The sequence below is a fragment of the Rhinopithecus bieti genome, unplaced genomic scaffold, assembly GCF_001698545.2.
Source record: "Rhinopithecus bieti isolate Rb0 unplaced genomic scaffold, ASM169854v2 scaffold_22522, whole genome shotgun sequence".
NCBI classification, from domain to species: domain Eukaryota; kingdom Metazoa; phylum Chordata; class Mammalia; order Primates; family Cercopithecidae; genus Rhinopithecus; species Rhinopithecus bieti.
Window position 1 is genome coordinate 986,666 of NW_016811454.1, and position 24,219 is coordinate 1,010,884.

Here is a 24,219-nt window from a genome sequence, read left to right on the forward strand (position 1 = left end):
TATATATATATATATATATATGTGTGTGTGTATGTATGTAATGGTGGTGGGAATATGAATTTATACAAACTTTCAGAAAGAAAAATTGTTAATATATGTGAAGAGTGTTAAAAAATTGTACCAACTCTTTGACCCAGAAAATTCCTTTCTCAGAATTAACTCTGAAGCAATTATAAGGGATGTATTCAAAATGTATCTGGAAGGCCTTCCCTTGAAGTTATTCGTATAGTGAAAGATTAGAAACAGTCAAAATGTCTATCACCATGGCATTTTTAAACAAATTATAACAAATGAATTAGAAATAATATGAAGTTTTTAAAAATTAAAGGTTTAGAAGATTACTTAATACATGCTAAAATATTTAAAATTTTGCTACATTTTAAAAATCTTGACATAAAATAGTGTGCACCATATCAATACAGACACATAAAAAACAGACTTAATTCATTATCTATGAAGCACGTAAGTTTGGGCATATGAGCTGTTTGGAGAAAATGGGTCATGAAAGAGAGAAAAGCAGTGAACACAAAAACAAACTGCAGTGAATACAATTTCTTTTGCTAGAGTTGAAATACCTTTTGTTTTCATTTTAGTTAGAACTGATAATAGATTTGGAGTGTCTTATTAATTATAAGGTCTCCTTTTGGGACCTCAAATGATCTCTGGAGGCCAATTAGTTATTCTGTTTCTTAAAAAAAAAAAAAAAAAAAAAAACTAACTTAGTGCCTTAGTGAAAAGTTTGGATCAGGTTTCTGTGTCCTGCAAAGGTGGCTCATTTGCTGAGTCTATAAAGTTCCCTGCAATCTTGTCTACTCCAGGCTCATGATTCAGCATCCGCAGTGCTCAGGGCCCTGGCACAGCTGACAGAAGCTTCAGTTTGTACAAATGCCAGGAAGCTCGTTCCCACGCTTGATTTAGCTTTTCTGCTCACTTTCCACAGCGTTAACTTTTAGGGAGACTCAACAATCCCCAAGTGCAACCTAAGGCAAGAACTGACAACTAATGATACATGAAAGTTCTTAATCTGTGGCACAAAACCAAAGGCTGGAAAACACATCCAATTACAAATTGGAATGTTATAAATCCTGAGACATGCCAGGGCCTTCTGGGCAGTATTTATAATGAAGGGCACCTATAAATATTTGCTGAGAAGCCATCAGACTGAAAATCCCAGTCACCTATACTGCGCAAGTCCACACATGGGAAAGGTGCTACTTTTATGCTGACGTGTTAACAATCTAGGAAACAAACAAACAAACAACAAATCTAGTGATGTTTCCCCACTTTGTTCCCTTTCCTGTGCCCCAGTATCCAGGACACCAGGGACATTGCTCAGGTTCAATGGCACTTGTTGACTCCCTAAAAGTCAGAGTTTCTTTCTGTAGCCATTCTGAGGATCTTCACCCTGACTGATAGAGGTCACTGTTTCTTACATACAAATCATCTCTCTCTCTCTCTCTCTCTCGCTTTAATCCAAATTCACTTGCTGTTTATTAATCCTTCCTGAAGACAAGAAATTTCATCTCCAAATGAAGGAATCAGATACCCAAGTACCCTCATATTCAATGCTCCATGGCCTTAAGCAGGCTTATTTGCCCTCTCTCTGCCTTAATTTCTTCCGTAGTACAGCAGGAATAATAATATTGACCTCACAGAATTGTTATGACGGTTAGAGAAAAAGTACTACCTAAATTTCACTTCCCCTACCTGTCCTCTGCCCTTCTTGGGCAGCAAAGTCATTTGCACTAAAGAATCATTCTAACAGCCCATCCAGTCTTCTAATCCAGATTCGATGGCCATGAGCCTCATCCTTCTTCACTGACTACTTTCAGGTGTTGATGTGGAACTGTATAGCTCTTTATACTATCACAAAAGGTACTGTATGTATAATAAAAACAATAAACATTTTCTGTCCTGAATACCTAATGTTATCTCAAACATTTGTACATTTTAATAAATTTCTCCTCACTAAAAACAGTATCATTGTAAAAGAGCACAGGTGATTTTATCGAGACAGACAATCAAAACAATGCAGTGTGCACTGATCAACTCTATGATAGGTACACTTACACTACAGAACTTGCCGATGCCAGTAACCGTACCTTAGAGTACTGTGGTTTCCCATTTTCGTAGTGAATCTCCACATAATCAGAAGACAACAAACCACTACAAAGGAAAGAAAATAGAGTGATTTCTGCATCTAAGACACTTGGAGGTTTAAAAACAATCGGCTCAATAAACGAACGTGAGGGGCATGCAAACCACAAATAGCTGCAATCCATGGTTAGTACAGAAACAAAAACAGGTTATCACCAAGAGTCTCACACAGTATCCAGGAATAAATTACTCCCCAATCTATGGGGAAAAAAAGACAAGACATAGACAATCTAATAGTGAACTCTTTTTATACACACTATTCAGGATCTGATTCATATGTTAATTAATATGGAACAAACCATAAGGCAAGTAACACGAGGAGACAGATCCTATAAAAACTCCACAATTATGCCCTAAACCATTGGAATGTCATAAAATGTAATCACCAAGGAAGAGTGTAAAGCAAAGGTCAGCAAGTGTTTTCTATAAAGGCCAGGGAGTAGATATTTCAGGTTTTGTGGGCCATGCGGTCTCCACTACACTACTCAGCTCAGCCATTATATTTCAAAAGCAGCCACGGGCAGTATGTAAACAAATGAGCATGGCTATATTCCAACAAAACTGTATGGACACTGAAATTGGAATTTCACATAATTTTTATGTGTCATGGAATATTATCCTTCTTTTGATTTTTTTTGACTATTAAAAATACATAAAACAAGGCTGGGCATGGTGGCTCACACCTGTAATCCCAGCACTCTGGGAGGTCGAGGTCTCAAAAAAAAAAAAAAACCTAGTTCAGCCCCATATTAGTGGTGTGACCCTGGGCAAGTTCCCCAACTTGTATGTCAAATGGAGATGGTCAAGAATGTGAATCTCATAGAACACTGTGAGGATTAAAGGAAACCATGAATATGTAGTACTTAGCTCAGACTATGCAGTACTGGGCTAAGAAATGCAGTACTTAGCCTAGTACTTACTCAGTACAGAGTAAGTACTAGTATGCTGAGTAGGTACACATAAATGGGCCCTGTGGTGGTCACTATTTTAACTCAACTTCTTAAAACATATTTCTCCCTCTACAATGTGGAAATATAAAATATGTGCCTCCTGAAGAGCACTGGATTACTAGGGCATCTAGGTTCCTGCTTGGGCTCTATCACTAGGAATAATGACAAGTGATAACTCGCATTTGCTGACCACTTACTATGGCACAGGTACTATTATAAGGACTATAATGGTGTTAACTCATTTAATCCTAATGGGAACGGAAGGACAGGACTAGGTCCCACTCTGAGTCAGTTGTATGCCCTAAACTTGGGTCTTTATTTCTTCTTATGTAAAAATGAAGGGCTAAAGCAGAAGATTCCTCAGCTCCTGCCCTACTCTGCTATTCTGATTTTCCATAATTTTGCCTCATAATAGGTTTTCTTGTTAGGAAACCATGACACTACTTCTTTAGCTGAAGAATGGGAGGACTCAATGATTTTGCATCACTTTGAGAGCTGCATCTGATGCATTCTAAAAATGATTCAGTGAAGAGAGCTGGAAAGGGGCGTAAAGCACCAGTCAACAGAGTAACTGGGGATCTCCTGGGTATGTCCAGCATAGTGCCCTGTGTCTGCTAACGGACAACCTTTCCAACACAGAAAGGAAGTCAATGCTTAAACTTTAGACATGCTTCCCATTAAAATCACAAATCAAATGTGTATTGAAGGATAATTCCACTCTTGAAACTAAATTGTGGTATGTCTACTCACTCCCTTTAAAAAATCTCAGATAGTAAAAGCAGTGACAATTACTGAACTCTGTATACATGGGGAATATGTCACAGGGTGCAGAAACTTCTTTCACTGCTAGTTAATTAAGGTGGCTACCAGCACTGTGATATACAGACACAGCTGGTGATGGTACCATTCTTCTGTGGAAAGCTTCTGCAACACTAGGAGGCAGAGAGGTCTCCCTAACTGCATTCTAACTGTCTCTCTCTACAGGTAATTTATTATTTTCAACCACACAATCATTGGAGCATGTCTAAGAGTTGGAAACCACGTTATTTTAATTTTGCCTGTAATTACAGGGGCAGAGAACTGCATTCTAACCATGAATTCTCAAATCGGATAAGGGTCACTTTAATTATCCTATTTCCCTCTTTTAAGGGTCTCTTTTTCTCATGAACATACCTATTACTAGTATCTCTGGCATTTTAGAATCTTAAAGAAGAAAAACAGCTACTTTTCAGGAGGTCTATGGCAAACACTGAGACAAATACACCACCATATGCCCCTCCTCATCATGCCAGTCCACTCTTCTACTTCCTATAAATAGCACACATCCCCATTTACTCCATCCTTTCCTTCTGTCTGACCACAGCTAGCCTCCCTTGAAACTAATTCTTCCACTCATCACAGTATCCCTAGCACCTGGCATAATGCCTAATGCATAGCAGGCCCTTAATCAATATCTGCTGAATGAGCAAACTTCTACCAACACCTGCTATATGGGCTTGGAAACAGGATGAAGAATGCAACTCTTGAATTGAAACTAAGCAAAATCAGCACAAATATGCAAGACTGATCACCTCACTCAAAAATAATATCAGTTTGTAATTTCCTTGAAACTGAATTACATCAACTGAAATGTAACCTAATTAATTATAAATGTCTTGAAATAATATTGAAATGTAATTTTTGATGATAGACCAAAAACACTGAAAAGGGAGAAGGGAACAGTTGATTGCACAGTGGTGTGTCTCCAGCCCCACCTAGCCAAGAAGGAAAAAGTAATCTACATCTCTATATGCCTGAAGATGAGTTGTCCTTTCTTCCACCTCTGCTCTCTGTAGTCCTAATACAATTTCCTGTTGGAAACAGAATGTTCTGAAATGCTAATACTCATCTATTTAGCAATTGTGGACCCAAACATAAACTGGCATTTAACTCTGTTGATCAGCCAATTGGATGTTTGGTTCTGAAGACGCTAATAACTTGTGGGCAAACTCAGAACATCCTAAGTTCTAAAATAAACATCTTTTTTCAATTACTGAAGCTACAGAAAAGCTGTATTCTGTGGCTACTCCCATGCTTCTCATGCAGGTTATCTGTTGAAAGAGGAGTGACCTTTATAAGTAAATGGATAAACATAGGATGGAAGTTGAGAGCCAGTGAAAGAGAGTGGAAGAACTAGAACAAGGAAACTCTTGAACCCACTCACTCTGCACCTTCATGGTGAATCGGCACCACCAAAGTAGTGACTCTAGAATCAGACTAAATACGATTTTACTCAAAATATGAAGAACACGTAAGAGCAGGAGAATATAAAACTATTGAAACAAGACAAATGAGCCAAGAATCAGTTCAATGAAGGAACTGTGGCAGAAATAATGCTGTGTGTCCACCAAATGCTCTTTCATTTTCCCCTTCCTCGCATCCTGATAAGACCACATTTTGCAGCTTCTGCAGCAGTTAGGTTAGGGCCAAGACAATGGATCATGGCTAATGAGAGATGAAGGAAGTGATGTCTGCCCTTCTACTGTGACCACTAAAATCCCTGCAGGATTATCTAAGCCCTCTCTTTCATGGTAACCCTGGAAGCCACATACTCCAGATGGCATAACTGAAATATGAATGCAGCCTAGACCCTTTCATCATGATTTGGAGAAGAACTGCCTAAAAGAGCTGCTCAACTTGCCCTAGATCACAGTGTGGGGAAGAGATAACATTTTACAGTGTTGAAGTCTCAGATTTCATGTTTGTCACTGAAACACTGTCTAAACTATCCTAACTTCAGGATTTATCACAAATATATCTTTTAGAAATCTATGTTCAAAGAATTTCACAATTATCAGGAAATACACAAGCAGAGGTGCTATTATATTTAGGAATTGGAAATTCACAAAAAGAGATTTACCTCAGGAAGGTTTTGTGTGTGTGTATAGACGTGTGTGTGTATGTGTGTGTATTTGCTGGAATCCTTGAATATGAGATTCATGTTTCTAATGTAAGTAGACACATAAATAGCCATATGGTCAAAACTCCCAAAAGTTTATATCTTCCATTACAAGGAAGTTCCATATGGAGAAGCCAAGAATTCTAATAATTGGAAAAGTTAGGTACCAAGATTCCCTAGTACCTATGAAAGCTATTAACCAAGAAGGGTAGATTGCAGGTTTTTTGGAAAATAACTTTAACCCCTTACTTTAAACAAAGAACCGGCTGGGTATGGTGGCTCATGCCTATAATCCCAGCACTTTGGGAGGCTGAGGCAGGCAGATCACAGGGTCAGGAGTTTGAGACCAGCCTGGCCAACATGCTAAAACCCTATCTCTACTAAAAATACAAAAATTAGCTGGGTGTGGTGGTGCGCATCTGTAATTCCAGCTACTCAGGAGGCTGAGGCAGGAGAACTGCTTGAACCCGTGAGGCAGAGGTTGCAGTGAGGCAAGATCACACCACTGCATTCCAGCCTGGGTGACAGAGCAAGACTCTGTTTCAGAAAAAAACAAAACAAACAAACAAAAATGCTTCTCTTTGGAGCAATTCTGATCAGGGAAGTTTAGGGGCGGGCTGATCAAAGAAAACAATTGTTCACAACAAAACAACGTGGCTAACCGGGCCTTGGGCTATGAGGAAGACTACTAGAAAAGACATACATTGGACCACAAAGGAAACCATTTTCTCTACATGACTTAAAATCATTTACTTCATTGTAAAAGTGTATGAACTAGAATTCCTTTCTAGTTCTAAAATCTATATTCTCTGAAATTTTGTATTAAGCACTCAGTTTAATTATAACTAGGAAATTGAGGGAGCTGCTGAGAACAAGCTTGTCTGAAGGAACCTAGAGGCCAACACAGCATTTCTTCACCAGCAGAACTAGGTAAAAAAAAAAGTCTAGATGAACAGCAGCAAGCACCAAGACCTAGCAACTGGATGGCCATATAATTTATCATCCAAACTGGGGCATTTCTGGAAAAGAAAAGAGGCACATTAATCATTGTGCCAGGACAACACACATACATAAACCAGGAAGGGCTGTCCTAGGAAAACTGGGGCATATGGTCACCCTACCAAAAGGCCAAATTTAAGGTATACACTTCGAGTTCTACATGGAAGGTCAGGTTGGTCTACAAGGTAGAAAATACTCAAAAGCTGAGATTCTAGTAAGCAAGCAGTCTGTATGTCTTCTCCTCCAGTTGCTTTTGGGTTCTGTCATCATGTTTCACACAGCCACTGATATGGTTTGGCTGTGTCCCCACCCAAATCTCATCTTGAATTATAGTTCCCATAATTTCCACATGTTGTGGGGGGGACCCGGTGGGAGATCACTGAATCATGGGGGGCAGTTCCCCTGATACTGTTCTCATGGTAGTGAATAAGTCTCACGAGATCTGATGTTTTATAAGGGGAAACCCCTTTCAATTAGCTCACATTCTCTCTTGTCTGCCACCATGTAAGATGTGCCTTTCTCCCTCCACCATGATTGTGAGGACTCCCCAGCCAGGTGGAACTGTGAGTCCATTAAACCTCTTTTTCTTTATATATTACCCAGTCTTAGGTATGTCTTTATCAGCAGTGTGAAAACGGACTAATACAACCACTGTTTTAGGAAAGCCTTGAGTAGGTGCTTTAGGCTCTCTCAGTGCACAACATCAGTAGGCAGACCTGGGCAAGAGGACTCAGCAGTGTAAGATGGAGAAGTCAGGAAGCTATGAGATCACATTCACTGCAAGACACTGAACTTGTCAGGTGGTGACCAGTCATGCACCTTGCCATACGTCTTTGTTCCTAAGTAAACAGTAGCACAAATAGTAGTAAAACATGTAAGTTACTTCCATATGTGTTCAAATTGGGACTGGAACAGAAGTTAAACAAATGGTAGAAAAATTAAATGGTATCTAGAAAAAGAGTACCACAGATGCTCATATTTTTCATGCAAAGTCAGTCATCTGATTATCTTCTGCTTGACAGTGCTTAACTTCTCAGTATTGGGAACCCTAATCACACCCAAATGAGCCCTGACATTCATCCAAGAAGTCTCCTACCACCTCTTCCTTCCAGGTCCACATTTTATTCATTTAATGACAACCAATGCTGTCACTGTGGAGACCCTCAACTTCATGGAGCCTCGAGCATAGTGACATTGTTATGCCCAAGGCTCCATGAAGCCACAGTGAAGCACCGCGTCCACTCCCTCTTTCCATTAGAAGCTTCTCTGTTTTGTCCTTTTATACACATATTTTAAATTCACTAGATAATTACTGTAAGTGGTAATGAAGACAGACACAGAATTTAAACTCAATATATTCATATAAACATAAGCTTGTAACCTATGATTATGCTTGCGCTTATAATGCTTTTCTTTTCTTTTTTTGTAACAGAAGACTTTAAAAGTATAACATTTTTTCAACCATTACTTTCCTAAAGTTTTAAAAATTTAGACTCATACCACCTAAAATAGTTTTTATACCAAAAGTTGTTTCAGCTAAAAGATATATACTCCTTTGAGTGTAAACAATTCAGTAAGACTTTTAAGCTACGTTAAAAGATCAAGAACATGGAGAGGCTGGGATTTAAGCATATAGCAATGATATATTAAGTGGGTGAAAATAATTATAGGTTGCATAGAGGCTTTGTGTTAAGTCAGACAAAGATGGCATGCCAGGCAAGGGCTGGCAAGTGTGGGCATCTTTCATAGGAACAGAAATGCAGGCAGAGAATGTTCCTAGCATGAATAGGGTGTAGAGGTTTTTCTTTGGGGTAACAAGAGAAATTTAATGAGCTCCTAAACCACATGAGAGATTGCAGTGAAAATGTAAATGTGTAGGTACTCCTGCATCTCAGGTAATGGTCCCATTAACCATAATGAAGTTTAGAAAACCCTAGTATAATAAGGACAAGAAACATAGGCAGGCCTGCAAGCCAACTGTAGAGTGGAGAAAGGAGGGGTTAGGAGACTTGAGATGATATAAAAGCTGAGAACCCTCACTCAGCTGGCTTGATCAGCTGATAAAAGCCAGTGAGAGTTCCCTTCTGAGGAGGATAGTATCAGAAGAAAAATCTTTAAATAAAAAATGAAAGATGTTTCATTTCTTCCCCTCAACTTAAAGCCCGACCATATGAAGTGGATAACACATTACTAGTTGTGGCTACCAGTGTCTTTCCAAGTTTCCAGTAATCTTGAGATTCCTTTATGACAGAATCATGGTTACTTTCACAATTTAGTTTTACCCCTGTATGTCATAAACCCCCCCCCCCAAAAAAAATTAAACACAAGGAAAACTGGATCCAAATTAAAAAGGCATATCTTCTGCACATAGTTACACATCACTGAAATGCTATAATGAACAAATTTCAAAGCTAATAATGAATATAGTTGGTGAATATTGCTAATCCAGCTTCTTTTCTGATACGTCCAATATTTATTAACATAACTACAAAGCAAGCATCACAGATAGTGAAATTGCAGAGAACAGAATAGGATCCATGATCACCCTTGCCTTCTGGTAACCTTGTACAGAAGAAACTACTCTCTTCCAAGTCCAGTTTTTGCCATATTCTAGGAAAATAACTCTTTTCATTTTTAACTTTTTTCATTCTTTACTTTTTTCATGTTTCATTCTATACAGAAAAACTGCACATCTGTTTAGATGGTATTCTATTCTTCCTAGGTATATATAAAATAGCCAAAAGAATAAAAAAGAAACCAAGAGAAAAACTATCAGAAATAATAACAGTTAGTAAGGTGGCTGGTTACAAGATAAATATGCAAAAACAAAATACATTTCTACATGTACAACCAACAAAAAAAATCTAAAATAATCTAGCTGGAAAATTTCTACTAACAACAAATTTTATATGTGTACAAATATAGTTGGATTTATTTATATATGTATAATGTATACAGAGATATATGTATATGAATATACATATTTACATACATATATCTAACCTATTAATAAACTTGGATTTAAATAAACATGAAGAAATATGTATACAACATGTAAGTCGTGAAAAAAAGAAAAGAAATATTCATGGTGATCAATCACATACCAACCTACAGCTGCACTAGCAATAAAATACCTGTAAATTAAAATCATGAAAGAGATCATTTTCCCCCATCACTTTAGAAAATAAAAATGAATGACAGTAGCCACTGCTGGCAAGGATATAGGAAAACTGGCAAGCAGAGGGCAATTTGGCAATAGGTATCAAAAGCCCCGAAAGCATGTTCACCCTTTAATCCACAAGTTCCACTCATAAGGGTTTCCTGAGGAAATGACTAGACAAAAACAATAACATGCATGATGTAGGTGAGAGCAGCTTTCTAGTACTTTCACAGACACTTTGAAAGATGTTCACAACATCATTCAATGAGAAGAAAAGTAAAAGAATACTATGCTTGGCAACTTTTTAGGAGTATGTTTATATGTACACATTCACATACAGAAAAATGTCTGAAAAGGTGTATACCAAATATAGCACTGGGCTACTGTTTCCTGCAGAACTTTCAATAGTTTTATTTTCTTTCTTTTGCTTAACTGTATTACCTAAAATTTTACAATGAATGTATACTGCCATTTTAAGAAGAAACCATAATACAAGCTACATTTTTAAGGGAAAAGAAGCATAGCTCCTTTAATAAAGGAATTATTTAATTAAGGATTAATTTCAGGTCCAGGAAATGCCAGGAACCACAGACATTCATAATACCACCACCTACCATGCAGGGAGCAGCAGCTGGCCAGGCTTTCCCTACATCCCCTAAACTCAACGAGAGGGATGTTCACTGAACATCCACTGGTTGGAGTAGATGAGGACAAAAAGAGAAACAAATGCCTCTCACCCTCAAGGTGATTATAATCTCATTGCTAAAATACACCAAGGCAGCATTTGGCCTACGACCATAAATAGCAAACAAAGCATCAAGCAGCCCTCAAGGAGAAAATTAATTTCAATTAATATGATCAGGGAACCCTTTAGTGAAGAAGCAGGGCTTAGGCAGTCTCTATGATACAATTTGGACAGGGAAATATTGGCAGGAAAGAGAAGATCCTATAGACAGGGACCACTGTGTACAAATCCATGAAAACAGGAAAAGGCAAAGAGGCATATTCAGGGAAGAGCTAAAAGTCCAGTTGAGCTGGGGCATCAGTGATATGGGGCAACAGTATTGAAAAGGTGGGTTTAGAAACAGTGATCCACAGGCTTAAGCAAGGGGTAGGACTTTCTTGTCTTTTGTTTGTTTGTTTGTTTGTTTGTTTGTTTTTTTGTTGAGACAGAATGAAGTGGTTCTTCCTTTCCTTTTTTTTTGAGACGGAGTCTCGATCTGTCGCCCAGGCTGGAGTGCAGGGGCGCGATCTCGGCTCACTGCAAGCTCTGCCTCCCGGGTTCACGCCATTCTCCTGCCTCAGCCTCCCAAGGAGCTGGGACTACAGGCGCCCGCCACCACGCCCGGCTAATTTTTTGTATTTTAGTAGAGATGGGGTTTCACCGTGTTAGCCAGGATGGTCTCCATCTCCTGACCTCGTGATCCACCCGCCTCGGCCTCCCAAAGCGCTGGGATTACAGGCGTGAGCCACCAGGCCCGGCCTAAGACTTTCAAAGGAAAGGGAACTCTAGGACCAGAACTCAGAACTTGAAAGGCTATTTATAAAGACTGAAAGCAAGCAGAAGCTGGAAAGACTTCAGGGCCTGGGAAGGGCTGAACACAGATAAGATTCTTTTACTGGGTCAATTAGAGCCATCAGCAAAGTAATTAATGTTAGCAGCAGGAGAGAACGGCAAGAAACCAGCAAAGACATTAAGGAGCAGCCTCTCCACATATGAAAACCTGTGGCTTTAACTGTCCTCCACTCATTCAATTAACAGCCTAAGAGATTGAGTGAGAGAAAAAAACAAGAATATGAGAATTGAAGCAATGATTAATAAAGATAAAGGTTTTTACCTAAATGTTGCCATTTCTTTAAATTATTTCACTGTAAATTATATATGTTTGTCCTAAAATTTATTATGCAAATGCAAATGTGTACTTTGCAATTTTACACTGCTTTAATAAAGGAAGAGTAAGATTTTTGTAGAACAACTACTATTGTCTTTTGTGTGCTCTCTTTCTCTCTTTTTGTCCTACCTAGAAGCCCAACTCTTGATTTCTCCTGCATCACCAAAACCTGAGACTGGAACATATCTACTGGCTGAACTGAGACAGGGGGCCTCTGTAGAGCAAATCCCCAAGAGACAGACCAAGGGCACGTCTGCACAGCCCTGTAAAGTAAAAGGCATCTGAAGTTGTCACCCTTGATTTCTCTGTACTATACAGAAAACAATATTCTGTGCAATCATGGTAACCTTCATACATATAACACAGGAATGTTTAGAGATGATAATCTTGGTCCTTTTTATTTTTTATTTTTTGAGACAGGCTCTTGCTCTGTTACCCAGGCTAGAAGACAATGGAAATAGCATGACTCACAGCAGCCTCAACCTCCCAGGTTCAAGCAATTCTCCCACTGTGGCCTCTCAAGTAGCTGGGGACCACAGGCATGTGCCACCATGCGTGGCTCATCTTTTTTAGTTTTTTGTAGAGATGGAGTCTCACTACCCTCCCCAGGCTGGTCTCCAACTCCTGGGCTCAAGTAATCCTCTCTCCTTGGATTCCCAAAGTGCTGGTATTAGAAGCATGAGCCACCTTACCAGGCTGGTTCTTCTTAAATAGTAGATATGCTTAAGTAATTGTCACAATGTAGCAATTAGAAACATACTTCTACAGTAATCTCAAATCATTATGGTAGATAAGAACATAACCTAGCAAGAAGAGGAAGAGAACAGAGAATTTTTAATGCTTTCTTCATGTGGGTACAAGACTATTATCATACAAAATGGCACCTATTTTTTTAAATTACCATTTAGAAAAACGATCTTCAAATAAGCCCACCTTCTGAGCACATTTCATGGCATTACAAAAATTATTCACTGGGACTTCTAATGTTTAAAAAAAGTCATGATTTACCTAAAGTACAACTAATTTCTCTAACAGAATTTTCATTCTTCTGAATTATGCACCATTTTAAAATAATAACAAGCTAAGATACCTCTGAAAATTACAGAATTTATTGGAAAAACTACCAGTCATTTGTAACTTCTTTAGAAAGGAGAATTCTTCCAGCTAGTGTGGACTTTCAGATTCAGTGTCGTTTATGAGAGTGCTAACTGGACCTTTTTCACTGTGCTCACTGTCATATCCCCAGTCACAGGGGAATGCCTGAACTAAACAGGCACCCAGGAGCTGACCATCTCTGAGGTCTCAGAGAAGTAACTAACATTGTCAGACTAGTCTTCTCCCTTACAAAAACCAAGAATGTTGAATTATAGGGTCTCTAAGGAAACTTCTAAGTCTAAAAGAGTGAATATGAGTATGATTGTCATCATCTCCTACCCTAATTATACACCTATGATAAACTGGAAGTTAAGGACTATTAACACACACATCTATTTGATAATTTCATCTATTTGATACATGCTTTGTCACATAATCAGCTATTGCATACTGGGATGACTTCAGGCCCATCTCTTTCAGAAGGTGCTGAAAGAACAGTTCCATTCATATTGCCTATATGCTGTAAGAAGCTGCTGAATTTTTCTTCTAATTCTACGTATTTCTATGTACCTCAACTAAAAGACTGTACCTCAATTACCAAGATATAAAGTGATACATTCTTTCTACAGATTAGATTGATAACAAAATTCCTTTACATAGAAATTAATCTGAGAGCTAATGATCAAGATCTGCTAAAGCCTCAGTTGCATTATCACCAACCTATTTAAGTGGTCTTTTCAAAATCAGACAACACATTACAAAACCATCACTTAACTGTAACTAAAACAAATTAAAAAAAACTTAAGAGTCATGCTAACATGTTTTTAATCATAAAGACACTAAAAAACAAATTTTCTGAAAATATAAGTACTCATCCAGCAAAATCTTATAATAAGCAAATTTGATGACAACTGATGTCACTTTGAAAGACATATATAAAATAGTGATTAGAGGTGCATAATTTAATCTACTCCAGGCTAATTATAGAGTCTAGACATTTTGCATAATACTAAAACTGAATTTTTATCTTTTAACTATTATTAACCATTTACACTCGATTCTCTAAATATATGTCTTGAAATCATTTTAAATAATTATAAGCACACACATTCCTTCTATCCTAATTAAATATAATGTACCAGTAATAAAATCAAATCAGTGGTAGTAGAAAAATGCAGAACAACACATCTATAAATCAGGGCTTTAAGACAATTTGTAAAAATGAGCATTTTTCCTACAGCCAGACAACTTTCATTAAATGGTCTTAAATTTTCAGTCCATGTAGCCTATCTTACTCACATTCACAAAGTGCCTTGCAGTGTTTGGATCAAAAGCAAAACCTTTAAAAGATTCCAGAAGCAGCCAAATCCCAAAGAGACTGACACAGAAAAGAGAGAAACTATTCTATTTAGGTCTTTCAGAGGGACTATTTTTAATTTAATCTTAAAACCAGACATTTTTAGAACCCTGGTAGAAATGCTAGCATTAACTATATGTCATCCATTATGGCGAATTTACTATCAGTATCAGTTCCAGGAACCAGAATGGTTAGGACTACAGAAGATAGGAGAAAAGTCCTAAATGAACTGATTCACATCCAGGAAAGCCACACCAAGGTTGGTAACTCATGACAGGGGTAGAAAAATGAAGTGGCCACTCCAGGAAAAACCCAGAAGCTTGTGGTCTAGTAGAGTCAAAATTCTGGGTCAAGAGAAATGCCTATAAAGGCTAGAGATCATACCAACCTGTGGACACTAGATAAGCAAACAAGACTCTTCAAAATAACCGTCCCATAAAAAGGACAGGCACCACATTGCATCCACAGTTCTTGGTATAGCTGCCTAGACAGAGTAGGCATTCTAATGTTTGTTGATGAAGAGTCAACAAGTCAAGAAGCTCAGAAAAAAAACAAGATGGCATATCATACTCAATCCACAGGAACCTGCGGGTCCTAGAGGCAGGGCTCAGCCCCCAGGTAAGCAATGAGGGGTCTGAGATAGCACATGGCAGTAGCAGCAAGAAAACTGAGACTCAGGCTACTTTCTGTCTCTTATCTTTTGTAGATAAGTATCTGTGAAGGCAAAAGTCAATCCCAGGCAGTCAGCCCATGAAGACTGGGAATGTGTGGCTGAAAGAAGAACAAAGGATGAGAGCAGACATGATTGCAAGATTACTTCAGGAACAGTCATCTTTAGTATTATTTCAAACAGAGCTTTACAAAGAAAGTGCATATGTGTGTTTAGGTGTATGTGTTGTGTGTGTGTGTGATTTTTTTATTTTAGCAAGTTATAACAAATAGTAAGACAAGGAAATGCTGCTGGTATATGTCCACAAAGATCAGGAGGAAATGAGGTCCGAAGAAGTTGTCTGCCCTCAAACTGCTAGGCCAAAAGAGAAAATTTCCAATTATTCCTTATCAAACAAGGGTGGGCTGAGTGCCAGCTCACTGAATATTTGCATTATATGTATGTGAACTTTTTACACTAGTTTTAATTTCAGTGACACAGCATGAATAGCTGAAATTCTTCAAGAGTGAATGTCTGTGCCCTCCCAAAATTCATATATTGAGGCCCTAACCCCCAATGTGATGGTACTAGGAGATGGGGCTTTTGGGAGGTAATTAGGTTTAGATGAAGGCAAAGGGGTGAAGTCCTCATGATGAAATTAGTACTCTTTTTTAAGAAGAGACCAAAGAACTTTGTCTCTCCCTCTCTCTCTACCATATGAAGACACAGGAAGAAGGTGGCTTGTCTATAAGTCAGGAAGAGGGTCTTTGCCAGCAACTAATTCTCGAGGTGCCTTGATCTTAGACTTCCTAGCCTCCAAAACTGTGAGAAATAAATGTTGTTTAAGCTTCCCAGTTGATGAAATTTTGCTATAGCAGCCTGAGCACACTAAGACAAGCATTAATTCTCTCCTCAATCCTAAACAAATTATTCTTTTGTGGAATGTTAGAAAAAAAATGCATCTACATTATCTTTATTTTTTCCTGAAAATTCTATTGCTACTATTTTTTTTAACATTACTTGGCTTTTTCTTTTTCTTTTTTTTTTAATAAAAATGTCCAAATCTTCCATGTAAGCTTCAGGATGAGAGGTTACCTTGGGTAGGAGTGGGGGTGGGGGACATGACTGAGAGGAACACAGAGAGCTTCTGAGACACAAGCAACGTTCTATTTCTCAACCCGGCTGGTGGGTATAGAGGAATGCCCATTTTATTGCTCTTNTTTTAACATTACTTGGCTTTTCTTTTCTTTTTTTTTTAATAAAATGTCCAAATCTTCCATGTAAGCTTCAGGATGAGAGGTTACCTTGGGTAGGAGTGGGGTGGGGACATGACTGAGAGGAACACAGAGAGCTTCTGAGACACAAGCAACGTTCTATTTCTCAACCCGGCTGGTGGGTATAGAGGAATGCCCATTTTATTGCTCTTCTTTAAACTGGGTGAATTTATTTTCCACTCCTTTATGTGTACATTTCATAATTTTCATAAATTAGAGGAAAAGAAACCTAAAATGTTTACAGATAAGAGAAACAGAAGACCCCAGTCCAATTCTAACATTAAAAATATTGAGTATGAGACAAATTGAGCCAGAAACAGACCCAGGAAAGAGCCTCTGGAATTAGAAAGCTGTCACTACTAAGACCAGAATGGGAAAAAAAACTCTAAAGAACATGTGGGAGGTGAAAAGCACAGAGAGAACAAAAGGCAACTTTCTCCTTCTCTAAAAATAGCAAGCCTATTAGGCCACTTTTAGACTCCAGTGTTCATGTAGGAGTCCATTTCTATTAAAAGAGTAAAACTTAGAAAGGAAAAAGAAGTTCTTGGAGGATGCCAAAGTATGGAAAAGTTCAAAAATGTCATGAAATAATAGACCAGACAGGATTTGAACTATATCTGACTTTATTATCAAAATAGTGAACTCTCAGACCAGAGAGCTGCAGGAGCAGAAGATTAAAGTGTGAGACAAACCAAATCCTTTCCCACACTGTTTTTTCTATGGAAGGACACAGAGGAGCAAAGACTGTGTGTGGCACAACACGGAGCAAATCTCATGCAGCATGCAACCATAACAAAGCTGGTTTCAAAATAAAATGGCAAGGGAAATTATCCCGTGCCCTTCTCTGGAAGAATCTGCAAACTTGTATTTGATTTTTAAAAAACAGACCTTGTTTTCAATCATCAAAACTGCCATGGCTGGATAATATCAATCTCAGTTGTTTTGATGATCACTAGAAAACATATTTCTGAGTTCATAATGACAATAAATGTCTTCCTTTTCTGACCCCCACATTCTCCTACTGTATTAAGAGATGTCTGTACAAAGGAAGATGAAATTCATGGATGATAACACCAACAGTGAATCTAAAGAAAAGCAAGGCTTATGATCCCGACTATACTGAGATACAGGCATACCTTGGGGATACTGCAGGATCTGTTCCAGACTACCGTGAGAAAGCAAGGATCCCAATAAAGCAAGTTACACAATCTTTTGGTTTCCCAGTGTACATAAGAGGTAGGTTTACACTATACTGTAGTCTATTATGCATGTAATAGCATTATATCCAAAAACACTTTATTGCTAAGAAACGCTAACCATCACCTGAGCCTTCAGCAAGTCGTAATCTTTTTGCTGGTGGAGGGTCTTGATGTTGATGGCTGCTGCACTGAGTGATCAGTGGTTGCTGAAGGCTAGAGTAGCTGTGCCAATTTATTGAAATAAGACAACAATGAAGTTTGTCTCATTGACTGACCCTTCATGAAAGATTTCTCTGTAGCATGTGATGCTGTGTGACAGCATTTTGCCCACAGTAGAACTTCTTTCAAAATTGGAGTCAATCCTCTCAAACTCTGCCCAACCAAGTTTATGTAATATTCTAAATCCTTTGCTGTCATTTCAACAATGTTCACAGCAACTTCGCCAGCAGCAGATTCCATCTCATGAAACCACTTAACTCAAGTCTTATCATGAGACTGCAGCAGTTTAGTCACATCTGTAGGCGCCACTTCTAATTCTACCTCTCTTACTATTTCTACCACATCTGCAGTGACTTCCTCCACTGAACTCTTGAACCCTCAAAGTCATCCATGAGGGTTGAAATCAACTTATTCCAAACTCCTGTAAATGTTTATATTTTCACCTCCTTCCATTAATTAGGAATGTTCTTAATGGAATTCAGGATGGTGAATCCTTTCCAGAAGTTTTTCTATTTACTTTGCCCAGACCCATCAGAGTAATCACGATCTATGGCAACTATCACCTTACAAAATATAATACAAAATGTATTTCTGAAATAATAAGACTTGAAAGTTGAAATTACTCCTTGATTCATGGGCTTCAGAATGGATGTTGTGTTATCAGGCATAAAAACACGCTAATCTCATACATCTCCACCAGCACTCTTGGGTGGCCAGGTGCATTGTTAATGAGCAGTAATATTTTAAAAAGGAATCTTTTTTTGTCCTATGCCATAGGTCTCAAAAGTGAGTTTAAAATATGCAGTAAACCATCTTGTAAACAGATGTGCTGGCACCCAGGCTTTGTTGTTCCATTTATGGAGCACAGGCAGAATAGATTTCACATAATTCTTAAGGGCTCTAGGATTTTCAGAATGCTAAATGAGCACTGGCTTACCTAAAGTCACAAGCTGCATTATCACCAAACAAGAGTCAGCCTGTTCTTTGCAGCTTTGAAGCCAGGTTTTGACTTCTCCTCTCTAGTTATGAAAGTCGTAGATGGAGTCTTCTTCCAATAGGAAGGCTGTTTCATCTACATTGAAAATCTGTTGTTTAGTGTAGCCACTTTTATTAATTATCTTAGCTAGATGTTCTGGAGAACTCGCTGCAGCTTCTACATCAGCACCTGCTGCTTTACCTTGTACTTTTATGTTATGGAAACAGCTTCTTTCCTTAAATCTCATGAACCAAATTCTGCTAGCTTCAAACTTTTCTTCGGCAGCTTTTTCATCTCTCTGTCTTCATAAAATTGAGAGGAGTTATGCTTTGGATTCGGCTTTCACTTAATGGAATGTTTTGGCTGGTTTGATCTTCTATCCAGAACATTAAAACTTTCTCCATATCAGCAACAAGGCTGTTTCACTTTCTTATCATTCCTGTGTTCACTGGAATAGCACATTTAATTTCCTTCAGAAACTTTTCCTTTGCATTCACAACTTGGCTAACTGGCACAACAGGCCTCGGTTTCAGCCTGTCTCAGCTTTCAACATGCCTTGAAACTATGCTTAATAATTCCTAGTTTTTAATTTTAAGTGAGAGACATGTGACTCTTCCTTTCACTTAAACACTTAGAGGCCAGTATAAGGTTGTTAACTGACCTAATTTCAAAATTGTTGTGTTTCATGGAATAGGGAGGCCAGAGGGGGAGAGAGAAGGGGAATGGTCAGTCGGTGGAGAAGCCAGGACATACACATTTATCCATAAAGTTCACTGGATTCTACAGGTACAGTCTGTGGCACCCCCAAAACAACTATAATAGTAACATCAAACATCCTGATCACAGATCATCATCATAATTTAAATAATAATGAAAAAGCCTGAAATACTGTGAGAAGTACTAAAATACGACACAGAGACAGTGAAGTGAGCATGCGCTGTTGGAAAAATTGTGCCAATAGACTTGCTCAATACACGATTCCCAAAAACCTTCAACTTGTTAGGAGTACAATATCTGCTAAGCACAATTAAGGGAAGAATATAAAACTAGGTATGTCTGTGCACTCATGTTATATAGTTCAAGGCACTTCCAGATGCTTTTGCTCAAAACATAAAGTCTTTTCAGAGTTTCTATTTTCCATCAAAGACAATACATTACAGTGTTAGACTATTTAGAACATCCAATAATTCTGAAAAGGGTTATTCTAGGAATGTCTTCACATGCATGCACAGAAGGTCAGATCAGTATTATAAATTGCTCTATTCTGACACAAAAGTTTTTAAATCTTGAGGCCATGTAACGGCACTCAATAGCCTTTTCAGCTGACTATAGTATCTAAAACCAGAGGACATTTTTGAAATAGCTAACAATTTAAATATCCACACTAAACTGCAATTCAAAATCAGAAATGATGAGTGAAGTAATAGCATAATGAGGCTTTTTTCCTTTTTTCTGTGCCTCATGCATGATCATTCTTACAATTCTTAACTAGAGAAGAATTTAAATTTGTTCATCCTTTAAGAGGATATTAAGGAGCTTGTTCAGAAAATTGAAAATAATTCTAATTTTTAAACCCATAATCTCATTAAATAAGCATATGGATATCAGTTCTTTTTCTCTTTTATGTGAATTCTAAGCATTACACCATTTCCTATAGTTACCTACATTTCACCACATGTGTCATTGACACTAGCTTCTAAATATTCCAAATCCCAGTCATCTCCACCTAGTGTTGAATAACTCAGTGAAGGTTCCTAGTTAACAGAACCTCACTGTTACCTCGTCATCCAAGGCCACTGACACTGTAACATACCTAACAGAAATATGTAACAGTCAAAATACTTCCACAGAATGAAAATGTTTCCTTCCCTCTCATTTTCTGTCTTAGACTATCATTATTTTTTCCTTATTTGGATTCCTTGCACAGATAAGTTCCTCATAAATAGCAACAAAGGAATAAAAAAGAAGAAGAAAAAACTACTACACATTCCCTATAGAAAGAAATGACTCCAATTTCAAGCTGCTAAAAACTGCAAAGCTAAATATTGAGAAGTGTAAGCCAACACATGCATCCCCAGAATTTCAACAGGTCAGAGGACCTTCCATAGGTGAAGTGAAGAAATGTGAACGTTCAAAAGCCTGCCTGCCACACAGAGCTCCAAGGAGGTTCTGCTAAGAGCTCCACTGACTTGATCATGCCCCTAGGGAGGGATGCACCCCTCCAAGGCAGAGAACAACAGATTGGTGAAGAGTGATCAAAACAATAAACTCCAAACAAGCTGTGGAACCCTGGCTCACTCTTCCCTCCCTGTGCCCACTGGCTCTCCTCCCCACACTCTGCTTCAGCAAATAGCTGTCCCCATGCATGGAAGAATCATAATGAGAAAGAATGTAATACAGATAACCAGGAAGAAAAGAAAGAAGGAAAGTAGCAAAGCGTAGGGGAGATGAAGGATATGCATCATAAGAAAACAGATGAAATGTTTAAATACTCTGATCTCGAAGAAATTATAGAAAGAACCTCTTTTGTAAAAGGAGTTCAAAAAGACATCATAAAAGAACATGAAAAAGCAGCTGGCAAAGCTCAGGAGAGAAAAAAATGAAATAAAAAATAAATAGTACAAGGGTGCAAACCAAATTAGAAAAAGGAAAAACAATGAAAATACAGTCAGGAATCAATGATAAAATGGTATAGAGATGATAGACAAAAAAGATAAAAGATACACCTTGTTGGTACTCCTAAATAAAACACATGGAAGAGAAAAAATAGGTAAACATAGAACAGAACAGAACTTTCCTAAAATCACAGAAAGACTTAAATTTGCAGTTCAAAAAAATATACTATGTTCCTGGAAAAATTGGTAAAACAATGAACATAAATAGTGTTAGTACACCTGGAAGTTACTGATAAAGAAAATCATATGACCATCTAAGGCTGAAAAGCAAGCTCTCTAAAAGGAAAACTAGGTGGCCTCACATCCACTGAGTAAATCTCCAGCTTAAGTGGAGCCATTTCTATAAAGTCCCAGGGAAAGTGTGATTCAAAATTTCATGTCCAGCCAAGTTATTCTTCAAACATTTTCCAACTGTTGAAGAACTCATGAAATACAATACTCAAAAGTCTTTCTTGGACAATCTGCTTTTTAATTAATTCCAGTCAAGCAAAACACACATAATCCAGGAAGTATGGAGACACCACGCTAAAAAGACCCATGATGGGCCCAGTTATTTTAAGTAAAGAATTGGTATTTATTGTGGTTACTAAACAAAATGCAAATTTAATAACTCTTGGCAATGTAAAAAGAATATTATAACAGGTAAGAATGAAGAAAAGTGAAAGAAGTCTTAGTATATAAATTTCTTCTCCTCTTAAATATACAATCTTAGGCATTTCTTTTTAAATGACTCCAAACAAAGTTCTTCATAACTTTAGTAGGATTTTTTTAGCAAGTAATATCTTTTGTTATGAAGAAATACAGTTCATCTGATCTTCACCAATTCCTTTCATTTCCCTTGTTTTTCTTTTAAATTTAATATTTATTAAGCCCCAAAAGAAAGTGCTCATAATTAGAATCACAGACTATGAGTTCCTCCACGTGTAATTCCTCTTAATGTGACTTCATGCACAGTATATGCACTTCATAACTATGATGCATAATTAGAAAACAAAAACTAGGAAGCAACTAAAGAGAACAAGTCTAGGAAATGAGTCTCAACTCAAGACTAACTGCAGTCAATTGGCTCTGACTATCTACAAAACTATGTTGATAAAGATTCTGAGGTCAAGTCTAGGATCCAAAGGAAAGACTCCCACAACTATTAGGTAATGTTAAAGCCACGGGCTCAGGAGGAGAGAAGGAATCACTCATGTGTTACATAGCCACTACTGATACTTGTCTTTATTACATAAAACTTATTAGATAGTTTATTTTTATTATACAATTTTAACTATGAAAATAATATAAGTTCATTACAATGTCAAAAATACAGAGGTAAAGAAAATACAGGCTGGGCACGGTGGCACCTGTAATCCCAGCATTTTGGGACACCGAGGCTGGCGAATCACCCAAGTCAGGAGTTCGAGACGAGCCTAACCAACATTGTGAAACCCCATCACTACTAAAAATACAAAAATTAGCTGGGCATGGTGACCACGCATGCCTATAGTCACAGCGACTCAAGAGGCTAAGGCAGGAGAATCACTAGAACTCAGGATGCGGAGGTTGCAGTGAGCCAAGATCAAGCCACTGCACTCCAGCCTGGGTGACAGAGCAAGACTCCACCTCCAAAAGAAAAGAAAAAAGAAAATACAAATAATCTCCCCTGAAAATAAACAATATTGTATTCAAATTTTGTTAAATTTAATCATTTATATTTAAAATATCATTATAGAATAATCTCATATGTGTAAACTATCAAGCCTTCTATCAGTATACATATAGAGTTCTCTGAATTAAGTTTAACGATATTAATAATGGTTACTTCTGAAAATGAACCTGTTTTCACTTTTCTTTGTATTCTTTTGTATCGACTTGACATTTTATAATGAGCAGTGTCACTTTTCCAAAAACATTATCTCTTTACAAAAAAAACTGCTTTTGATTTAACAACTATTCTTCTATGTCTCAAAAGTATAAAGACTTCTGACAATGAAAAAGAAACTAATATAAACATCTATTGCCATCTTCTTTTTATATGATGGTTTGGTGACAACAGATCACTATTGAGGATGAACAAGTAACTTGGGATATTCACTGCTTCATCATGACAAGCTGCCATTTTAATGAATCCTTGGTTTTGGACTAAATTTTGCCAGTGATCTCAGAGAGAAAAATTGAGAAAATTATTCATAGAGTTACCAAGATGCTTTTTTATTACAAGTCTTATGTTGTTGATGACGCCTCAGAAATAAGGCAAGGTCTTTTACTACTCAAATACAAAATGCCTATATGCATGCTACGTTTAGCTTACTTAGGTGATATTTGAAAAGCAGGAGGCTTTACTGAGCCCCTTCCTTTTCTTTTTTCTTTTTCTCCCTTTTTTTTTTTTTTTTTTTTTGGAGACAGAGTTTCAGTCTGTCGCCCAGGCTGGAGTGCAGTGGCATGATCTTGGCTCACTGCAGCCTCTGCTTCCCGATCCCGAGTTCAAGCAATTCTCCTGCCTCAGCCTCCCGAGTAGCTGCTACTACAGGCGTGAACCACCACGCCTGGCTAATTTTTGTATTTTTAGTAGAGATGGAGTTTCCCCATGTTGGCCAGGCTGGTCTCGAATTGCTGACCTCAGGTGATCTGCCCACCTCGGCCTCCCACAGTGCTGGGATTACACGTGTGAGCCACTGTGCCTGGCCTAGCCTT

General features: G+C 37.9%; 1 protein-coding gene across 3 annotated transcripts in view; it reads right to left on the reverse strand.

Moving 5' to 3' along the window:
* The window catches only part of ADAM23 (ADAM metallopeptidase domain 23), a 177,287-nt gene that overhangs the window by 92,449 nt on the left and 60,619 nt on the right, over positions 1-24,219 (reverse strand). For all 3 annotated transcript variants that reach the window (XM_017893939.1, XM_017893938.1, XM_017893940.1), the window contains exon 4: positions 2,103-2,166. In XM_017893939.1, the coding sequence (XP_017749428.1) occupies positions 2,103-2,166 (64 nt within the window). The remainder of the gene's footprint in view (positions 1-2,102; positions 2,167-24,219) is intronic.